We start from the raw sequence: 23,965 nt of genomic DNA on the forward strand, positions 1-23,965 counted from the left end.
AAAGAATTAAACTACTAAGTACTGTGATTGAATGTTTTTAAATAAATTATAATAAAAACGTGTCACTTCTTAAAAACACTATTTAAACAGTATGTATATATCGTAGACATTAATGGGACTTGATTTGTTGTCGAGGTATGCTTACTTTATTACTATTTCTCATTTCTAATGTTTACAAGTTATTGTGGTATTTATATATTAATTGCACTAATTATATACTGAATTGAAGTACTTTGTGTAAGAGAGAGATAATGTATTTAGGTACCCCAGATAAAATTAAATGAAGAACCCTGCAAAAAACGACAGCTGTTTGGGTTGGAAATAGTTCATACATAATGTCTTAAAATGCGATTTATATATAATACTAGCTGACCCGACAGACGTTTTTCTGTACTTAATAAATTATTTACTGCTTTTTATATATTTGTCAATAATTTTTCATAACATCAAGAATTATTTCGTAACGTATGCTGCTTGTTGTTATAATGAAATTGTTTCACAGCAGAACTGTCAAAACGTGCGTCAATAAATTCTCTCACAGAATCCTATCTCTCAAGTTGGACTAAACTGCACTCCATGAAGTAATCCCCATTTAAATCCGTTCATTAGTTTAGGAGTCCATCGCGGACAAACAACGTGTCACGTAATTTATTTATATTACGATAATCGTTTGTCAAAGTTTGACAAAGCAAAAAACAATAAAATTGGGAAAACAATGCTATTGTCTTAGAATGTGGCTCTGTCATGCTCCTAAGAAATGTTTCGGGATATTATGAAGTCCATATTCATTCTTACCTTACACTACGGTACCACCGGTTACCTTGTACTACAATATCTTGGATGAGGGCAGTGCAGGATCGATGGTCGTGGAGGTCTTTGGGGGAGGCCTTTGTCCAGCAGTGAAGGTATTCCGACTGATAATGATGATGATTAATTAGTCTATACTAATTGTCATTAAATCTCATTAGGTAGACAGAAAGAGAACTTCTTATTTGTAATAGTAGTTTAGGTTTTTATTTTAACAATGGTATTATTTTATGTCAAGTAACTCATTGAGTACACACTCAACTGTAAAATCTAAAAGAATGTTGTATGTGGAATTTTCGTTAAACAAATGATTTTATTTATATATATACTTATATGTAAATATGTTTTATATGGGGCCCTGGCCTGTAATAAATGTTTTTTTTGTTAATTCAGCACAATAGACTTCATTTATAGAACCATAAGCTTGATCAAAGTAAACAGTTTCTAAATGACATCAAAACAAGATTCGTGAATATTATCACTATTTGATCATTATCATTTTATTAACTTGATAAGATTAAATGGTAAGAAATCTAGATAGAATATTTGTATAGGAGTATATAAATATTGCACTAGAATGTTATTTCATTACTGCCAAGGCTTGTAACTGGTTTTAAGAAATATATATTATGTGTGTATCTATAAGTTTGTTAGAAGTGTAAAAGATTAATATGCTTTATAAACCTAACAAGACGAGCGTACAGTAAAGAATAAAAGCTGTAACATAGTCTCGTTTTGTTAAGAAATTATTAAGTAAATTATAAAACCGATCTTAACCGGTTTATCCAACCGAACCGTTGTATTGAACTTGAATAACCAAAAGTTGTAAAGTTTTGATGTACTTTGTAATTAACCAGTTATAATCTTTTTTCGTTTCCCAAGCCTTAATTGTTACCACTACAGTACTACGAATAAGGCAGCATATTAAAAGTATTGATGTGAATAGAATGATTTGCACATGAAGAAAATAAACTCATCTTTTAGTGTATGCTTGTATTTCAGATTTTTCCCCTCATGCCTAGAAGGCTAATGATAAGATACAAATTATACTAGCAAATATGATTCCACGAATTAATGATGCTAAAAGTGACGATGATGAATCAGAAAACATCAAACTTTCATACGATGCTCTAAAAAGTAAGTACATCTTAAGTATTCTTTGATTAAATATATAAATACAAACTAAGATACTTTAGGAAAATAATTTGAATTATATTTAATTAACTAAAATATCTACGAGGGACTGAACTATGAATGATGACCGTTATGGAAAGAAATTACGTACGCCGCCAATACGTGGGCGCTGCAGGACCAGAGCTCTAAACGTAATATAGACAAATCACGTCGTATAAAAACAAAGCCGAAATATGGAACATACCTCAAGTTGCACCATAATAAGCTTCGACTGCTTTATCTATACATTGCTGCATTTATTCCAGTTGTTTAAAATATTCTTGGTCAATAAGCAGCAATGTAAAACATTTATTCAGTTCAAATTTGAATCGGACAGTGACAGTTGACACATGATTTAAGAGAAAAGTGTGCTTACTTTGTCTTTGTACTGTACTGTCTTAAAGCACATTTTTACTGTTCTGCTATCAGACTGCGAATTATATGTTTTTTTTATTGAAAAGGAGGACAAACGAGCGTACTGGTCACCTGCTGTTAAGTGATCACCACCGCCCACATACTCTTGCAACACCAGAGGAATCACAGGAGTATTGCCGGCCTTTAAGGAAGGTAAAGATAGGAAGGAAGAAGCTGGGACGTCATATATAGAGCACGGCAAACTTTAAACTGGCACATATAAGCGCTGTACAAAGCGCAGGTTCGACCACATATGGAGTATTGCTGTCATGTCTGGTCTGGCGCCCCTCAGTATCAATTCGATCTATTTGACACGGGAAGTGTTTCGAAGAGCTGTTTCAGCTGATTCCTGCGACCGTATTCCAATTTAGCACGACATGCCACAAATTAGACTATAATCCCCACCATCTGGATGTGTGGTGGTCCTGCACAGTGCGGTCTTGCAATCAGCTTTTTTCTACGTACTACAAGGCTGTGGAATAAGCTTCCTTGTGCGGTGTTTCCGGTACGATACCTTCTTATCTTCATGGGTACCTTCAAAAAAGAGCGTAGGTGCACTTCTTAAAATTTATGGATGCGATTAATAATTATGACAGTAATCACGACCAACATTTTTTCACTTTCATTTTTATTTCATTCCTTACACAAAAAATGAATTCAAGCTCTAAAGGTTGATGCATCCAATATACGATAATATATATTTATACAATTTATTCTTTAATACTTTTTATGATATATTTGATTTTTTTTTTATGATAATAAGGGACGAGACGAGCAGGACGTTCAGCTGATGGTAATTGATACGCCATGCCCATTACAATGCAGTGCCGCTCAGGATTCTCAAAAAACCCAAAAATTCTGAGTGGCACTACAATTGCGCTCGTCACCTTGAGACATAAGATGTTAAGCCTCATTTGCCCAGATATTTAAAACGATTTAACTTTGAACATGATTCATATTATATTAGATTCAGCACCTTACAAACTTATTTGTTTTGTATCTTACAGCCATTGTAAAATACTCTATTTGATTGAAAAGAGAGGCCGTTGAGTTTCTTGGAAGTTCTTCTCATGACCTCTAATTTATCCGAACATATGGGAGATTCAGTAATTTAAAAGAAATATTTATAGTAAAGATTTAAAAGCGTTTAGTTTAAGCCTAATTGAAAAAAGTTTATTTAACTTTGACGTTGACACAAATAGGGCGAGACGTCGTTTAAATTGAATAATCGACGCTGTCGACATTTTTCGTATATGCTCTATAATTTGCTTCGGTCTTTGTGAGATTGAACGTCTGATACCGTTCTTGTAGAGCTAGGTAATTTATAGGCTGCTTCTGAATCACCGTCAATTATTATCGATCTACCCCAAATATACAAATATACAATCCAAAAAAAAATTGGCAATTGTAGAGACTGCCGATAAAAGTGAAAACCTAGAACTTTTATTATTAAAATTTGAAATTTCCTTTTTGTGATTATAATTATAATTCTTTAACTTTTTAATTTCAATTTATTAATGAAATAAAAACACTACTTCAACAATGCACAGTAATATACACATTGGATGGTGATAAGACCGGTGGAATCTGATATATTTCTTGGCATAACTCTGGATTCCAAATTACAATGGGGCCTCCAAATTGAAGGATTTGCGAACAGACTTAGTTCTGCAGCATACGCGGTTAAAAAGATTAGACAATTAACTGATACATATAGATACGGCACGACTAGTATACTTTAGTTATTTCCATAGTATTATGTCCTATGGTATATTGCTATGGGACAACGCTTCCGATATTAATACAATATTTGTGCTGCAGAAGAGGGTTATTCAAGCTATTTTAACCTAGGTCCTAAATAATCATTGAAAGCAAAATTTAAAGATATTAACATCTTGTCTGTTGCTTCTCAATATATTCGTGCAATGTATGTACATAGGCATCACCATAAGTCAATTTGCTAGAAACTGTCATAAACATAATGTTAATACCAGGAACAGACATAAAATTATATTACTACTACTCGGCTAAGTCGAGTTAGTAAGTCTTTTATGGATCGATATATATGCTTTTACCTCAAGATCCTAGAAATTTTTTAAAACAAAAGTATTACGATATTCAAAAGAATTGTTAAAAAACGTTTGAGTGCTAAAGGTTACTATAACATAAATGACTTTCTTAAAGATAACACTGATAACACAAGAATGGTGCGACCGCCCTCATATTGTAACCATGTAACCATTTTTATGTAAAAAAAGCCCGCTGAGTTTGTTGCGCCGTTATTCTTCTCAGGTCTGATGCATTCTTTTTGGAATGGTTGGTAGTTTTTGACTTTCAATAAGTGGTTTCATATCCATTCAATTTCACATATTATCGCCCATCCAAAAAGTGTCCAACTATTTATATTTATATATTTTTTTTAATTATTTATTTATCGCGTGCACCAGTCATGAGCGTTACCGACATGATAACGCGAACACATAAGACTTTCCACTACCAAAAAGGGTACCCCTACCTACTTTTGGCACTACATGGCTAAAGAAGTTTTCAGTTCAAAATTAATAAGTACGATTTAATAGCTAGTTAAGGGGTGTCGCACCGGCGCGGGTGTGCCACACAATAGTGTTCACGCATTATAATATTTTGTGTTCTTGTTTGAAGAGCAGCGGGTTTTGGTCATAACATCTTATTTCTCAAAGTGATCAGCGCAATTGCAACGCCATTCTTTTTGGCGTTTTCAAGAATCCTTAGCATCATATACCATCACAGCTTTTTTTTCGAGAGAAGGAAATAGTAGATTTTACGAGTGCACAAAACAAACCATTTTTAAGATAAAAAGGTTTTGTGGACAAGTTATAAACTCTGCTTTTCATTTCGATTGCTAGGAAATAAAACAGTAGTATAACGTGGACATTCTGAACAATTTTAGCAAATTTGAAGAAATTAATAAATGCACGAAAAAACAAGACCTGCTTCCCGCCGCTTTTTTTTAATCTTACGACATTGATATTAGGCTGGGGCTCCAGACCTATACAGCCTAGTATTAAATTAATTTTGTAACATATCTATTTCTTTTATTCATTAAATAACCTACCGTATTTTAATTTAATTTTTTATATATTTTATATCTTAAAAAACACATGAGCCAAATAATTAGAAGTAAATATTATAAAATAACAAATTCTATCTCTGAACTTTTTATTGTGTTTGGCTGTATGACTCATATTCTTTGCCTTAATATAGATACATTTATTGTGCACAAAAATCGATTTTGTGCAGCCTATATCGTGGACAAATAAGAAGTTTCAGAGCATGGGAAGTGAAAAAATATTTACGTATTTTGATCCCAAAGCGGGGCCCATTTTATGTCAAAAGTTAACATCAAGCGAGTATGAAGATGTTTCTATATTCGTCTTAGCTCGGGTGTTACCGGCGTGCGGTGCGAGTACGGGCGAGCGCCAAGCAGGCAGTCCAATGATAGTAGATAGATAGATATGATAGTAGATAGTCGATAGTTGCAATCAGAACTATCGAGCGGAGAATCTATTACAGCTGTGAAGTAAAAGTGCGCATGCCTTCCTTAAAGGCCGGCAACGATTCCTCGGAGTTGCAAGAGAATATGGGCGGCGGTGATCACTTAACACCAGGTGATCCGTACGCGCGTTTGTCCTCCTTTTCCATAAAAAAAAGTAAAGTAAAATATTTGTGAAGTGAAACTGTAGTGTTAAAGGCCTACAACAATGAACGACCACGGAGAATCTGACCATGTGACCGACCTTGCCCCGTCATATATGTATATCTAGATGAAGATGACTGGCTAAACCACAGGGCAAAACAAAGTAGCTAAATAAATTTGATTATATATTATATTTTATTATAATATCGTGAGAAGTATATCCGTGATATATATTGATTGCAGAAGGCCTCCATTGAAGACTGACAAATTGAGAATCCTTAACAGACCTACACAATGGCGAGCAGATGACAAAAGATATTCAATTAATCTTATCATCGAATTTCAAAAACCTATCAATATCCGTTAGGACTACAATTAGGATCACATACAATAAATCGTGAGATAATTGCTGATTATTACTTGAACCTAATGTGATGAAAGGCATCGCTCACTTTGATATAAGATGTTAAGACTTCTTAGCCCAGTACATTCACTATAATATAGCTCTAGCGATTCGAAACCAAAACATAATAATGCTTGCACATTTCTGCTTAACAGCATAAAAACGAAATACTGTGGTACCACCTCCTGTGGAATGAAGCCTCCATGCCATTTCAGATGCATACGGTTGCCATGTCAACGTGCTCTCACACGGTTTAGGCACGGTGGCCCGGCGGCTAGGGTTGGCTGACATACTAGACTGATGACATCGCGTAGCCATTTTGTGCCCGTGTTCATGTGAACGACGCTATACATTATACAAATAATACATTACTGCAATGACGGTTGCCACGACAAGACCGTGTTTATTAATGGATAAGTGCAGACGAGACACTATCACTGTATACATGTGAAAAGGCGCTGCCATTGATATAAAAAGGCATGAAGCTCCATCTCTTCCAATGTTTTAGCAAACCCATTAATTATCTAACTAGTAGATATAATCTAAATTTGTGCTCTTAACTACATATCGGTGTGCACGGTACGTGGGTAACACTGAAAACGTTAAGAACTGTTAAAACTCAGAAACATTGCTAATGAAAACTTTTTTGAATTTCAATTTTAGAATTCCTTGGTAACCTAATGTAGTACCTATATTGCATTCATTTCTCATTTGTTTTTGTGAATTGGCGGCAAATCTAAAAGTCTTGTTACACGTGAAAATGAACCTAACGCGAGATAATTTTCGGTCAATGATTTATTATGACTTTCGTTGTGGGCTTACTCAACAACAAAGCTATGATAGGCTGCGATTAGCATTTCTTAATGAAGCCCTATCTCATGCCGCTATTTACAATTGGTTTAAAGAGTTTAAGCGTGGACGTAGCAATCTCAATGATGATCCGCGTGAGAGACGTTCTTTAACAGCGACTACGTATTTGACATCGTCACAGGTGATGAAAGCTGGATATATTGCTACGAACCCGAAAACAAAAACAATCAGCTCAGTGGGTGTTTCATTTCGAGGATCGGCCAACTAAGGTAAAGAAAGCAAGTCAAGGAAAAAAGATGATTGCCTCATTCTTTGGACGGAAAGGTCATTTCGCGACAGTTGTGCTAGAAGATTGAAAGACAGTTACTGCAGACTGGTATGTCCATCACTGTTTGCCTGTTGTCTTGGAAAAATTCGATAGCAGCGCCCTCGAAGCAGGATCCTCCTTCACCACGATAATCCGCAATTCGCAAAACGGACTGTTGAATATTTGACTATGGCATGTGTCGAGATAATGAGTCGTCGAGAGTAACGCCGTACAGTCCTGACCTGGCGCCCTGCGACTTTTATTTATTCCCAAGAACTAAGGATAAAATTCTAAGCATTGGATTTACAAGCCCTGAAGATGCGGTGAAAGCGTACGAAAATGCCATAAAAGAGACCCCTAAGGAAGAATGGATGTGTAGAGAGGAACGGAGATTACTTCGAAAAACAATAAAAGTATTGGCAACTTTCTAAACATTTTCAGTGTTACCTAGGTACTTGCTGACTTTATTAGGAATCATGAGGGTAGTTGTACGTGCTCCGCTAGCTGACAACACAAGCCGCGCTTGGGTTAACAAGATTGAGTTTCTCTCGGGCGTAGTCGCTCACACTACATAATTATGTAAACCATGTTAACCCCAAGTGATAACCTGTGGTCATAGAGTCTACCACAAGCTTTGTGACTCTCCACCAGTGTTGTCGTTCAATCTACGATATCATTCATACAAACTTTACAAGCTTGCGATCGCCTGTGTGACGTTCACCTTGTAATACCAGAGTCAGGTCCATTGAAGCTGCTGCGCCGCCACCATCTGAGTGGCGAGGGAGTGTCCAAAGGCTAGTGGAATGCATTTTACTTCTATCCTCAATATTCTTGGTAGACTGCAAGTGCCTTCCTAAATTCATTAATTAAACAACCCAAAAATCAGCGACCCTATAAGAAACCTTACTACAATCAAAAACAATCGGTTACACCAACAATAATTTCGCTTATCTTTTCTTTCTTCCTGTATCTACGTTAGAGATTTTCTTCTCTCCTGCAAGCATTGTTTGCCTATACGTTAGTATAATATAAGTCCACGGTTATGAGACTATACTGAATAAACTTCATTTAAAGTAGAAAAAAAATTAAACAGCTTACCACACTAAAAAGTTCGACAAAGTAAAAAAAAATATAATGTTTCGGCATTAAACACATTTGTGTGGAAATTTATTCATATCGAAATACTTCAGTGGCCCATATATCACTGACTCTTAGTACCAGACCGTGTTTTATTTTGTATCTAATATAACATGGATTCTAAGATTGTATTAGAAAAACTAGATTATATTTTTATAATATCTCTTCTAGTAATCGATGATCAAAACGCTGTTCGCCAATAAACGCGGCCGCTGATTATTTTACCTTTGATTTTACCCATAGGTATCGGCAAAGCGGCCTTGCATTTTTCTTGCGGCATTCCTTAAGACTATAGAAATTATACAACTAAGATAGAATTAAGCTATTGAGTTGATTTATAATTCTCACTTGCACGGGTTTTAGTTTTTTTCGCGTAACAGTAATTCATAATCTAACTTATTATCTATCGGCGGCAAAAGCAAAAGTTTTTTTTGTTAATAATAAACATCCCCCGCCTAATTCGTTGGAGCCGCCGCGGCCGCGCCGCGCAGCGCATTTCTTGTTAGCTATACTCCATTAAACTGAGATCAGAGCAATGACCTTAGTTACTGGTAGAATAAAAAAGTCAGGAGTTCATTCAACTTCATATCTAATAGATTTAAAAAAAAAATGTGTATAAAGGCTAGTAAGCGTTAAGAGACAGTACTTTCTCCATAGTGGTGTACACGATTCTAGAGAAACGACATTGCATACAGCCCTACATACTTTTATTGTGCCCGAAACAAATTTGGACTATTTGTTTAATAACCCCATAATAATAACCCATATGGTAAAACTTAACCAATATAATATATCAGTGCTGCATTAAATGACATAGTTTTTCTGAGCCTCCTCAAAGGGAAGACAAACTTGTTTATTTAGCCTACCACTATATGTGTTGTCTATTAATTTCATCTTACGAGTATCATAAGTGAAGAGCAGAAGACAGGTTAGATCCAGCTTGTATGGGAAGATGGCCAATGTTTTTTTTTGTTTAAGCGGCGTGGGCACTTCAAGCATAACGTTACTAGAGATTAAAGAGGAATGAAAAGAAAGATAAAGTGACAATTCTTGAAAAAGTAATGTTGAGTTTTGCCCTTAAAGATAAAATGGATGAGTTTAGATTGACTTTACAAATATTAGAGCTAAAGTGGATGGAACCACTTAAGTGTCTTCGATTAGATTAGGGATATAGTTACTAGAGACTACAAGAGTACCAAGGATAAACCGATTAGTGATGGGTTGTTTGCGTTCCCTACGATATGGCTAGGGAAGCGATGGAATGTCCCGTCATTGATAATTCTGCTTTTTTCTAAAAAAATGTTTAAAACATCATTCGGCATTTCACGTTATTATAAGTAAGCCAGTCGTGTTACATAGATCGGTATGCGTCGTACACATCCAACGTTTTAACGTTGCGAGTAGGTAGGTATATCCAAAGTGCTTACGCGAAGCGTTCCTATTGGCTTGCAATTAGAATGTATTATTTATTTATGATTATTGTTTTATTTGCCTTATTTGTCGTAGAATCGTATAAATACAAATGTTAATGTGAATGGTCTTAATTTTCCTAAATTAGTTGCCGTAGTTATAAGGAAACGTAAAATAGTTTATAATAAAAAATAACGGCATCTAACATGTATATATTATAAAACAACCTAGTTTTAACCTAACTAAAAATTAAATTTCTCTATAATATTTTGCAGTTTTAAATAAAATACTCATTTTTAGTATAAATCAAATATTCTTAGCCCCAGGCTGACCGATAAATGACCTTGAATTAAAATGATGAAGTTTTGCTCTATCTACGAAATATAGTTAAAAGGATACCATACTAGGAATCCTACAGTGTGATTTGTAAATTAAATCCTCACTACCTAGACTAATGAGTGTTTTATTATTAATGCGAAATACGAATTATTTTAAATTATTTATATAAAGATTATTTGTATAAAGTTAATAGATTTTATCAATAATAGTAGATTATGTAATGAGGTCAGAGTCTTGTCATGGATGCAGCGTGAATCGTGAGTTACGCACGATTGTATGGTTAAATCCCGAGGGTGATTAACAATATTAAATCCAGAGGTTAGCTAGGGTTTTAAACTCACTCAAGAATAAGACTGATTAATCCCCAATGCACATATTCTACGTTTTTTACTAACTGCAAGAAAATAAGAGCAAATTTTTAAAAAATAACGTTTTTATACACTTTTTATTACGTTCACCTGTATGTGTTAGTGCTTGTAACTGACTCATTTGGGCGCGATTATGACCCACTACAAACGGCCAGAGTTCGTTCAAACTTCGTAGATTTATCGAGAACCGATGACAACACATTAATTTGATAAAATTATTCAATTTTTCAATTTGCAAAATAAGTTTTTGGTTAATTTATATATTTTTTTCATTTATCGTTGATAGGGCAGGAATTTATATCCCTTTTAAATTTCAACCATTATCTTTTCAACCAAAGCGTGTTTTTAGTATCTTAAGCTACTTTTATTATTATTTAAAATATTATTACTAACAAGTTCCTACAGTTTGTATAATTTTTGTGTTTAATACGATTTGACGATTTAAAATCATTATTTTTTAGCATAAATGTCTGTCCTGATGATACCACAGATTGGTACATAGTAAATATTATTGTTACAAAATTCATAAAAAAAGGAAACGCCGCTGAGTCTCTTGCGCACATTCTTTTTATAAGAGGAGGCAAACAGGCAAGAGGCTCATGTGATGTCTAGTGGTGAGGCAACCGCCCATGGACATCCGCAACAGATGCGTTGCCGGCATTTAAAATGGGAGAATGATCTTTTCTTGAAGGTCCCTAAGTCGTATCTGTTCGGGAAAACAGCAGCCGGTAATTGATTCCACAAAGTGTGAGGTTTGAAATTTCTTGAAAAACGTGCGGTTGTGGAATGCCAGACGTCAACGTTATGCAGGTGAATTTAAGATTTTATCGTAATGTGGGGGGTGGAATTCGGTTGCTTGTGTCAACCCGAACAACTCCGTTGAGCACTCTCCATGATGAATGTGGTAGAAGATGCAGAGAGAACCCACATCTCTATGCAACGTCAAAAACTCAAGACAGGTCTGAGACATACATTTTCGAATAGGTGATAGTGGACGCTTTGATTTTAATTATCTTTATTATTTTATTTTTTATTTTGATTTTAATTATTTTATTACCAGCTTGGCTTAGCTTCTTAGTTCTTTATTTGCCAGAAACATTCACAAGTAAAGTTGTTACAAATTTAAGAGTGGCACATGTTTCGTCTTGACAGACATGCAAATATTTCAGTGGTTTCGTTTTATAATATTATAACCTAACACAATCAATAATTACTGCTTTTACGTTGGTAAACAAAACTACACCTAAAAGACCTTACAATATACGATTACAATACTTAATTTAATGTTAAGAGATAATGTAGTAAAAATAATCACAAAAAATTATAATATTAAAATACTCTCTTGGTGCCAGTTACTATTTCGTTTGATAATATTCGTTTATTGAGTAAATACAATATGGGCCAACAGGACTTGAAAGAAATCTTACATATGAAAAAGTATGTGATATAATTTTCTAAAAGTTGGTTGAACTATAGACACTAGTTTCTCTCCCGATTTCAGATCCTCGGCAGTGATATATTTTTTGTATAGCTTGCATTAACAGCCTAAAACATGCGCTTTAAAAAGGGAAAATAATGTTTCAATAATATGGAGTTTCTATTATGATCACTAAGCTAATATAACGATTTCAAGAACAAAAAATATCAGTGGTTTGAGTGCACATCATAAGTTATTAGTCACAGCTTCATAGCTTCAAAAACTTGAAAACAATGCTTGGGTGGTTACTACGACTACGTAGTAGTAGGAACTTTTTATTAGTCATTATTTTTATTATGTTTTCTTTCTTTGCGGCGTTTTACTTGAAAAAAATATTATAGATTAAGTTTAGTTTATAATTGTCGTTATTCTGCGGAAATCCATAATCATCGAAATGTTTTGAGTTTTTGCGAGACTTAGTCTCGTGTAGAGGCAACACACGTGTTGAATTGCTTGAAGATAAATAATGTCGCAATTAACACTCAAGAAAACTAAAAAAAATTGGATAAAAATATAAAACAAACAAACTTATAAAAACATAATATAATCAATTTTGGAAGCATTGATCAATTACACAATAATTTCAACAATTCTCTCATTATAAACATTATATTATCTATCATATTAAAAAAAACTGACTCTATACTAGCCTAAAATAAAAAAACGAACAATTGTGACTCTACTTCAATGTTTAACCAGTAAACGCGTAAAAACAATGCGTTCACTTTTAACCAATCGTATACCGTTTCATCAATGACCGCATCACTAGAAATTATGTTGATTCTACTAAAATAGAAATTATTGTTTCAGAAGTAAAATGGTACGACCACATATTATTGAACCGACCGCTTCAAGTCATTACAACTCTAATTATAGGGGCAATCATTATTCCTCTGCTCATCTACCAATATCATTACATTCCAAGTGGTGAAGACGAACTCTCAGTCGGATCATGTCTCTTACCAGCCACCTCCAGACTACCATGTGGTCCTGGTAACGTTTCTGAGGACCAGTGCCATCCTGAATGTTGTTATGATGTCAGTGCAAATTTCTGCTTCCACCGCCTACCCTCAAGATTCACCTACCTTACTGATCGTTTATGGTCTGAGCACTCAATTCTGCACCCAAGGGTCTTTTCTACTCCTTACAATCGCAACAGCGTAAAAGACTTACGTCTATCAATCAATGAAGAATCTTCATCACACCTTTCTATAACTTTCTATAATGCAAAAGAACCATTAAGACTAGGAAAGAGGCTATATAATAAAACGTATTCCTACCAAGTCAGATCGCCTGAAATAGGGATTACGGTTCGGAGTAATAGTGGCGTAATATTTGATACAATAAGTGGACCGTTGATTGCAACAGATGAGGTCTGGGAAGTTGTTTTTAGATTAACAAATGAAACAATGCACGGTCTTGGTGAATTACCTTTGGGTAAAGGAGTGCGTATAATTTTGTTTAGTAACGATAAAGACTTCAGCGCAGTACCCTTGATATTTGCAAAATATAACGGCTCTTATCACGGGCTACTAATCGATACAAATGCGCCCACTGAAGTGATGATATTGGATGACAATCAAATCGTAGTCAGAAGTTTGACGGGGAGAGGACTCAAATTACATTTATTCGCCGGACCTAAGCCAAGTGATATTATGAAGGATGCAATGACACAAATAGATTCGAAAACAGAATTTGATTACTGGAATCTCGGAGCTCATGTTTGGTATGTTATTTTTTTGTAATTTGGAGTCTCTTTATAGAATACAATACCAAAAGAGGTTTTAATCATTTAAGAATATTACTGGCACATTTATGAAGTGTTGTAGTGTATTAAAAAAGTTTATTTCAAATTCGAATTTAAGACATAGTCGGACTTTAACGTGTGGCGGGAATCGGTGATAGTGCGTATTAACTCCAAATCATATATTATTGTCGGATTGTCCTATTTCCTTGATATTTTAAATCTTGATACCATTATTTTGCAGTCTCTTAATGGTTGAAAGAATGAACAGCGAGTAAAATTATAGCGCTACTTGAGGAAGGGTGTGTGAATGTTATGTGTCCTAGAGGCTAAATGTGAGTAGTTCAACTGTCTAGAGGACTTGGCAACGCTATCAAGAGACTGGATCTGTCAGTAGAAAGCCTGGGTCTGGAAGAAAACCATGCGCAGAAGCTCGAGATAACCGCTTCCTGGTGAACCAGGTATTAAGAAATCGCAAATCTTCTTATGTCAACCTCAAAAAGACTACAGGAATTGAGAGGTGAGCAAACCTCCTTATAGACTGTCAGGAGTAGGCTCCTCGTAGCCAATATATGCAGTCACCGTCCAGCTCGTGGCTCTAAATTATTCTGCGAGCACAGAGTTGGTAGACTTAGCTTCTCTCGAAATTGTGAGATATGGACTGGGGTAGAGGTTATTCTCGGATGAAGCCAGAATATCACTATATGGTGAGGACCGACGTTAGCGAATACTGCGAAGGCAAGGGGAACGTTTCGCAGAAGTTTGCTTTGAAGAAGTAACCCCTGATGGTGGAGACTCAGTTATGTTTTGGGCTGGCAGTAGTTGCTGTATTGGACCGTACGGAGTTAATCTTCATATAAAACGGCACTTTGAATACACACTGGTACATATCAGAAGTCCTTATTCATTTTCTCCAACAACCCTCATTACCAGTTCTTGGAAAAAGTTTGATTTTTATGGACGATAACGATCGCGCTCACCGTTCTAGCAATGTGGAAGCGTGTATTCAAGAGTTAGGGATTCATCGTTTGGCTTGGCCAGCTCGAAGTCCCGACCTCAATCGCATAGAGCACAATTTGGATGTTCTAAAGCGAAAAGTAAGCAAGATCAGTGCTCTCCGCAAAACATCAGGGAGCTAAGGAATTTAATTGCTACGCAGTGGGAGCGCATTCGACAACAAACAATTAAGAATAGCATTCATAGCATACTCGGACGAATACAAGCTGTCATTTTAACAAGAGGGGGCCACACTCGATATTAAACTTTTACTTTTTATTTTTATGTTATTATAAATTAAGCTTTTGGCCTGCTTTTTTATTAAAAAAAAAAAACAGATAAGTACGCTGTTTAGACTTTATCATTTTTCATGAATTCCATCGAAATGTAATGACGAAATTGACAGAAACTACTTTTTGCTTATTTATTTAAAGTATTACAACGATACAAGCTACATAGCATTATGAAATAATCTGAAGATGCCAGTGAAACAGGTTATTTTTTTGTAAAAGAGAGTATTAATAAGCAATGTAAGCCTCTAGTCTAAGGTCTAGCTAGCTAGAAGTATAATATTCGATGCAAAGAACAACAAATCACAAATATTTAATCAATTCAAGATTTCGATTCAGTTTAATAAATTTATTAGGAGGGCTGCTCTGAATGAATAATGATCAAATCAATTTCTTCATAAAACAGACTTGAATTAACTAAAAGTAATATCTGTTTTAATTAAAAGTTGTACCTATCTTACTTCACATAAATCGCATAATCTAGAAATGCTATTATTTTCAAAACAAGACCTTGTGCGTAAACTCGAGAAAATTAATAATTCGTAAATTTTGGCCTGCTAAGAATAAAATAATATTATTAATGAATTTAGGCGGCTAGATTATGGGTAACGGCGCCAGTTTCGACATAGAATCAGTAATGTGTAAATATTACTGTGTTTTGGTCAGAAGGGCGCTGTAGCTAGTGAACTTACTGGGCAAATTAGACTTAACATTTTACAAGAATCCTGAGCGGCACTGCATTATAATGGGCAGGGCGCATCAATTACTATCAGCTGAACGTCTTGCTCGTCTCGTCCCTTATTGTCATAAAAAAAACAATCAGAATCGGTTACACTAACAATTGATTCGCTTTCCTTTTCTATCCTACTGTATCTCCGTTTTTGAAGTTCTTCTCTTTTTGATGGTCTTTATTTAATTCAATGCTTTACTTATTTTCACGGAATAGACTGTGTACAGATTGCTTTACACTATGCCCTAGCATCCTAAGATAACAATTATTATTCGTATATGATATACCCACAGAACAATTTAAAGAGATATCTCTTAACTGTTCTGTGGATATAAGTACCCATGTGTTAAATTTTAGCGGCACGTCAGATATGGAACTCAGTGCGTATATTAACAATTTAGTATCATTGAGGGTACCGTTTGAAAGTCACTGCGGACAAAAACCAATTGTAATTGGAAGCAATCGATGTGAAGCGAAAGAAGAGGAAAATATACGCGCTGTTCAGAACAGTGCAGATGTCATTCGAAGAGTTGCCAGACGGTTCGTGCCGCGGATATCACCGTATGTAAGTTACTAGCCTGCTATCTAACGGCCGTTTTTAATAACCTATCTATCCTTAGTTTAACTTACTAGAGGTAGACAAATCTATCCTTTTACGCTTACTTACGTTTCAATAACCTATCGACAGATAGCATTGGACTATAACTATATTGGACATAACTATGGTTAGATAATATCTTGTCGTTAAACGGTGATAGCAATATATCCGTAGCTACAGATACCTTATTGAAAACGGCCGTAAACCAACCAGTGCTCTCAGATCCTGTCAGTATACGAGTAGCAATACTAGTATCTATTCCTACTCTGTGGCAGTACACATTATTATCATAATATATTTTCCATGGCAATCTTCAAGTGACTAAAGACGTAGAGTTACTTACATGTAACGTGCCTTGCTTTATATTATATATCTAATATATAAAATTCTCATGTCGCGGTGTTTGTAGTTAAACTCCTTCGAAACGGCTTGACCGATTCTCATGAAATTTTGAGTGTGTATTGGGTAGGTCTGAGAATCGGACAACATCTATTTTTCATCCCCTTAAATGTTAAGGGTGGTCCACGGCAAATTTTTTTTAACGTATTTGACATTTTTTTTTAATTTGTTTGATTATGAGTCAGCATTAAAAAATACATACAACTTCAAATTTTCACCCATCTACGATCAACAGTTACTTTTGAATCGCGATTTTAATATCGGCAATACAACGTTTGCTGGGTCAGCTAGTTACAATATAATAAATAGCACTACAATAGCGTATAGCAAAAATTAAAATACGTCGTTAATAAAAGTTCATTAGATTTCTCAACATGAAAATATAAACAGCACAAGAAGATTTTTTTACGAAGATTTTAATATTGCATTTTATGGTTTAAGTACCTGGACGATCGAGCCTTGCTCAGTTTTTTAAGAAGGTACAAAACTAGAAAAAAAAATGGGAAAGCAATAGGACTAGAGACATCTGCATTCTTCTTGTTTCCGGATTGCCCGATGTCCCACCTGATAATAATCTTTGTGGCGAAAACTACCTTTGTATTCTAATGTTATAGTAGCAGTTTCTCATAAAAACACGGATAAAACCACATTTTTTAAAATTGAAACCTAGCTAGAGCGATTTATCGTCCCCTAAAACCCCTGTACACTAAATTTTATGAAAATCGTTGGAGCCGTTTCAGAGATTCAGATTATATATGCATATATTTACATTATATATACATTATATACAAGAATTGCTCGTTTATATATATAAGATATACGTTTGTTATATATTCGGTTCTGAATATTATATTGAATACATTGCAATAATACTGATATTTTATATTAAAACGTGCGCCTGTCTTTATTTACGTTGTGATTTGAATTTGAATTTATTTTTCATTGAATCCGATTTTATTCTCGATTCAAAGGTTTGATTTTCTTTGTGCATAGCCTTAACTCATTTCAATAGAAGTAGCTTAGTCACTCCTTATTACATGAATTATTATCTTAAAGTCTCGTCAAAATGGGTCCTGACGTTTCATAGATAAAGTCATTCAGATAGGCCAAGTCTGAGGACTTTATTGTGTGGGTATTGAAGGAGACAGAGTTTATATACATAGTGGATGCTATTTATATATTACTTTATGAATATAGAATAAAAAGTATTGTATTTCGAATTACTTAGTCCCTACCGTTTTCTAAATGATATTATAAGGTAATCCGCGATTAAAACATTCATGTGCATTACGTAAAGAAAGAAGAAAAATTTAACAACCGACTTCAAAAACACTATTCCAAAACAATAGATATAATATGCACTAAAAAGTATAAAAATAATTGCGTATTCTTAGACAATCTAATTAATTAATCTAATTCTAGTTACGATTATTGTTATTATTGGAGTCGGTGTCAGCCAAGGTAGTTTTTTAACTACATACATACGACACAGTCTCGTGCTCTGGCAGAGTTTGGCGAGTCAACATCTCCTGAGGATGACTCGTGTAGAGGCGAAACACGTGTCGGATTGTTTAAAGACAAATATTGGCGGAATTAACACTAAAAAAAATTCAAAACATTTGGATAAAAATAGAATGATCAAAATCGGTTCACCCAGTCGAAAGTTCTGAGGTAACAAACAAAAAAACATACCGACGAAATGAGAACCTCCTCCTTTTTTGAAGTTGCTTAAAAAATAACGTAATTCCATAATATGTTCAAAAAAGTTATATTCATTGTTATTCTATAGTGTATCTAATTATTTAAATAAATTATTCATTTAATATAATCGAAACAAGTATGTAAGGATCGTAGCAAGTGGAAAGAAGTGCTCTCTGCCTACCCCTCCGGGAAAGAGGCGTGATTTTATGTATGCATGTATGTTTAATATTATATATTTAATATAAACTTCTTGGCTAGTAGAAATATTTTAATTCATAGCAGCCACTTTTTGGAATCAATAACCGGCTGCAGTTTTCCTGAAATGATACGACTTAAGGACCTTCAATATTAAAGCATTCTCAAAATTTCTTGAACTCTGATGCTGTGGATGTCCATGGGCGGTTGCTTCATCAATTCCCATCAGGTGCCCTCTAATGTTAAAATAAACCTTCAACGGAACAATAAAGTGTCGTGCACAAATATTAAAGCTATATCTCTAGTAGGTACTGGTGACCTGGCGACCGGGTCTTTTATTTCCTACCAATCTACAACCAAGTCTTTCATATCCCATGTTTTAAGCATGAAAGCTTACCCACTCGTCGCTGAGAAATAAAGATATTATATTATTATTACTCTAAGCTTAAATAAATCACACTGTTCATCAAGGGGAGTATGTTAGCGATCCCTCCAAGTTTCTACGATGCACAGGTTAGAAATATATTTTCGCATATTTAAACGAAATTAAGGACGTACTTTCGGCAAATTGACACATTAAATGCTGTCACATAATTTCATATGAACTGGACTGTGTCATTTTCCATCTAAATTTGAAAAAAAAACCTTCTCGCATACTTGAACGAAAAAATGCGAAACTTTCAATCCATTTGGTTCATCAAATTCAAATTTCTTTATTGATAGCAGATTTCAAGTAAATTCTATACCTCACACTTTTACCTACCAGCACCTCGACGTAAATAGGAAAATGGATTGATGAGAAGAAGTTCCGCAAAAAACTCAGCAGTGTGCCTTTTTTTCAATAAAAATACTTAAACTAAACTAATAATTGTATCATTAAAACAATCCTATATTTTGTTGTAGTCCTTTTTCATACGACAATTTCTGATAATTGGCTTAAATTTATACATCAATACAGAGCTACTTTCCGAGAAGGTAGAATATAACTGAGGTGAAGTTATAAGGTATAATATAGTAAGTGAGGCCATGCAAGTCCACCAATAACTAGTATATAGTTACATCAGTAACTTTATTTTGTTTTTAGATTCGATACAACGAGAATAGTAGCTTCCCTTTGCCAGCGATTTGCTCAATACTCCCGGAATTTGAACTATTCATGTACCACGAGCCTCGGACGTTTGGTATTTATAAAGGGACAGTTGATGACGATCAAGTTATGTACCCAGCGTACGATATAGCGACGCAAGTATTTCTCAACCGAATGTGGCCTTTTACAACACAATTTGATGGGCTTGTTGTGGAAAATAACTGGCCGTTAGACCAAAGTAATAAAACTGCACACGATCCGTCGCCTTTTCTACCATATTACAATGAGGTAAGTATTTAAGTAAATTTTTATATTTGTAATAGAATGTATGACGACATGAATACCATCACTACGAGAAAGTGCACCAAGAATACTGGCAGCATTTCCGCATTGCATAGCTAGGCTGATCCGTTGACCGAAACAGCTGCCAGCGCTTGGGTTACCAAAAGCTCTATTAAAGCGCGCATTACTTTATACTTTCATTCTACGCGGCTCTGGGCCTCACGGACCAAGTATCAACACAAATCAATTAAGATTAAATATTTTCTTTTAATGTTTTTGAATAATGCAGAACAAGTCAACCGAACTAAATGCTAAGTTCAATTATAACTTTTAATTAAAACGCTAAAAGCCTCGTATAAATGTAATTTTAAGTTTTTTCACTCATATTTTTAATCACGTCGCTTTTTTTAAAATGTAGAATAAATATGTAGTTAAAAATATCAAGAAATAAACATATCAGAAGACCACAAAATTAGAAATGGAGAAAAGATACACGACATTTTTTAAGGTAGCAATAGTAGTATATATGACAATGCATTTGATACTTTCTTGATCTTGTGGCTTAAAAAATATCTCTGTTGATGTGACTGTAATCGCAACCTTTAAAGTTCAAATCTTTTCATGTTAATCTTTTTAATCTTTCTCATGAGCTGGTGTAGCGTTCATCTCATAATTTATAATTATCAATCTTTATTTCAGCAATTCAAACAGGCTCTGCGAAATACACCTAAGTGGAATGTTACTCTTCTTGATCAGGCCAACAAATTCATACACAAACACAACACTTACGGAAAGGAATCATTCGAAGTTCTTTACAATTTAGCTGGAAGCAATATGTTTGCTATGACTACAAGCCAATGGATGAGTGGTACTGCAGCTATTAACCGACAGAATATTAACGCTACCTGGAGTAGCATTAAAAGAGAACTAGTCACAGCAGCGTTGGGAGGAATTTCCGGGCATTGGCTTTGGTCTTCTCCGATTTGTGGCGACAATAAAGACTTTCATGCTGAAAACCAGACAAGCCTATGCATCAAATGGTACTTAGCTGCGACATTTCTTCCACTAATAACGATAGATTGTACCACTGTACCCCGGGATCCAACAGCATTTAATACGACCGAGAGACTACACATGATCGAAGCTTTGAATAGACGACAAAGTCTTCTACCATATTTCAATACGGTTCTACAGAAAGGGCCGCTTTTAAGACCAATGTTCTACCAATTTCCAGATGCACATTACTTAGAGAATATTACGACGCAGTTCGGTGTTGGGGATAGTTTGATGATTGTTCCAAATTTACAGCCATTTCAAAGTCATGTTCATGTACTAATGCCTCCTGGTTCTTGGTTTGAATTTTGGGGTGGAGCTAGAGTGAATTCCAGCGAAGGACAGATGGCTACCATGACTACTTTGGAGTCTGAACTGTTGACTTTGATTCGTGCTGGCTCAATAGTTATGATTCAACATGTAAGTACAATTTTAAATTATTTGATACCTTATTCATACCAATATTATTGTCGTGGAAGTTAATCTATCTATATTTTACGATCACTTTCTATTTAATCGTAATCCTTAATTAGCGATTAACGAAATTTAATTCTATTTTCTGCTTTTGGAATTTCCCTAAAAAATTTATGAGTGGTATCTTGATAATCTTGGCCTAAAAATAATGTGGCAAGCGTTTTGTATATTAAATGACTTTAAAAATTAAGATTACCATAATATAACAATACATGACAATTTAAGATTTTAAACTACATTTTATGCTTAATTTTGGGGAGTTCCCAGTGGAACGCAATACAAGTAACCGAATTATACAGAATGACAAGGTCAGAATTTTCGTAATAAGAGTTGCTTCATCAGATATTTTTTAAATACTTAGGTTCTCCTAGTTATTGATTTTAATTTAACTTACTTTTGTCATCTGAATTGTCAGATTGAATGTACAAGGTCTGGTTAAAAAGTGTATTTATTTATTATGGCGAAATATATTCTTAATAAATAAAGTGTTTATTTAACAACATTATATAAAAAAGATTTCTTTTCGAAATGACTTCCCTTGGCTTTAATGCAGGCCTTAATCTGTCCTGCTACATATCTGTGGATTTACGCACTGCTTTCATAGAAAGTTTAGCCACTGCTTGTTCTAGAGATATCTTTAGAATCTCCAGTGTCGCTTAAAGCAAGCTATGTCACCTAAAACTGACTTTTTATAGTCCAAGGGATTCACATCTACGCTAGACGAGGGCCACGGTTCAGCTCTTGTAAAGTTCAACTCTGGCTGTGTTCTCTGTTCGGAACATTGACTTTCAGCAATGCTTGGGTATTTGGTGTTTTGTAACCACGTGCTTGCTAGACATTCCAAAGCAAATAACACGACCTGTAATGCATCAAGAAACTTATACGTCACAATTTTTTCACAAATATAAATCTTTGTGACTCTTTGTTATCAAAGAGTCTTATGACAGCCCCCACCTGAACAAACCATGACTGACGCAGGATAATAAGCACGTTGCATTTTTCAGACCACTTCTGAAGCTTCTTTTGAGCTATGAGCGTAGACTTTGATATTTTTCTCGTCAATTGTGAAAATATTTTCAGCAGTGAAATATTTAAATTATGATATTTCTGGACTTTTCAATCGCATATTTGTCACACGAACAACTAGGATTTTGATCGAGCCACTCTTTAAATGTAGGAGTTTACTTAGGTTTTGTCCTGTACATCGACGATAAGCACCAAGCTTCGCGATATTCGTACTATTTTTACACTTTCATGTACCTTTATTTTGACATAATATGCAAAGAGATAACAAAATACCTGAATTTCATTCACTCAATATTAAATTCACTCAGCTGAATTTCTACTATTTCTACCACTATGAAAGTACTCATATTATTAGTATATGTTTGCTGTAGGGTCATCCTGTTGACATTAATAAAGTGTTTGCGCTGCAGAAGAAAGCTGTTCGTGCCATAATATAATCAGCTTGGTTATAGACAGCCATTATTTAGTTATTATAAGACGATAAGGAAAGATAATTATTATTATTACAGGAGGCGTCTCAATCGTAATCCGTGATCAAGTATATTTAATCTCTTTTATGCACAGTTAAGGAGACAGCAAATTTCAGGCTTCAGCGAGTGATATTGTGTTGATGGGAAACGTATTAAAAGAATTTTTTGGCAAAGTGTCTAAGTAATCGGCTATTTATTTTTTGTTGTAGGACCCACAGCAAACAGCTGAAGAGACAAGACTAAGATCATTCCACACGTTAATAATCGCATTAAAATGTAATATTACAAACGGAACACTTCACAATTGCTCCGCATCCGGCACCATTTTTATGCTTCCTACAATATCTTTCTACTTCGAAGCGACCCAAGAGAAGTTGTATATCACAGCTCAAGGTGATGACTTCGACCCAGTCTGTGATTGGAGAAACGCTGCGATTTGGATGAATGATATACAGCATATAAAAATATATGGTCTTGAAGAGAGATACAATAATTACGATACGTTTAGACTCATCACTCAATGGATCGACTTATGCGATTTAATTAATGACGATGTTATTGTTTTTGACCTAGTTTAGTGTTGTTCGATTTAATTATGA

General features: G+C 34.7%; 1 protein-coding gene across 3 annotated transcripts; it reads left to right on the forward strand.

The window, feature by feature from the left end:
• Nucleotides 1-23,945, forward strand: LOC126973143 (uncharacterized). Of its 3 annotated transcripts, none has more exons than XM_050820290.1 (7): nt 1-135; nt 1,810-1,944; nt 13,132-14,047; nt 16,439-16,646; nt 20,059-20,349; nt 21,043-21,816; nt 23,576-23,945. In XM_050820290.1, the coding sequence occupies exons 2-7, from the start codon at nt 1,866-1,868 to the stop codon at nt 23,942-23,944; spliced, it is 2,637 nt and encodes an 878-aa protein (XP_050676247.1). In that variant the 5' UTR covers nt 1-135; nt 1,810-1,865; the 3' UTR covers nt 23,945. The 3 variants fall into 3 exon arrangements, with proteins under 3 accessions (XP_050676247.1, XP_050676248.1, XP_050676249.1); XM_050820291.1 differs by lacking the exon at nt 1-135 and adding an exon at nt 1,420-1,438; XM_050820292.1 differs by lacking the exons at nt 1-135; nt 1,810-1,944; nt 13,132-14,047 and having other exon boundaries at nt 15,966-16,646.
• Nucleotides 23,946-23,965: the final 20 nt, after the last annotated feature.

Source organism: Leptidea sinapis, chromosome 28 (genome assembly GCF_905404315.1).
Source record: "Leptidea sinapis chromosome 28, ilLepSina1.1, whole genome shotgun sequence".
NCBI lineage: Eukaryota > Metazoa > Arthropoda > Insecta > Lepidoptera > Pieridae > Leptidea > Leptidea sinapis.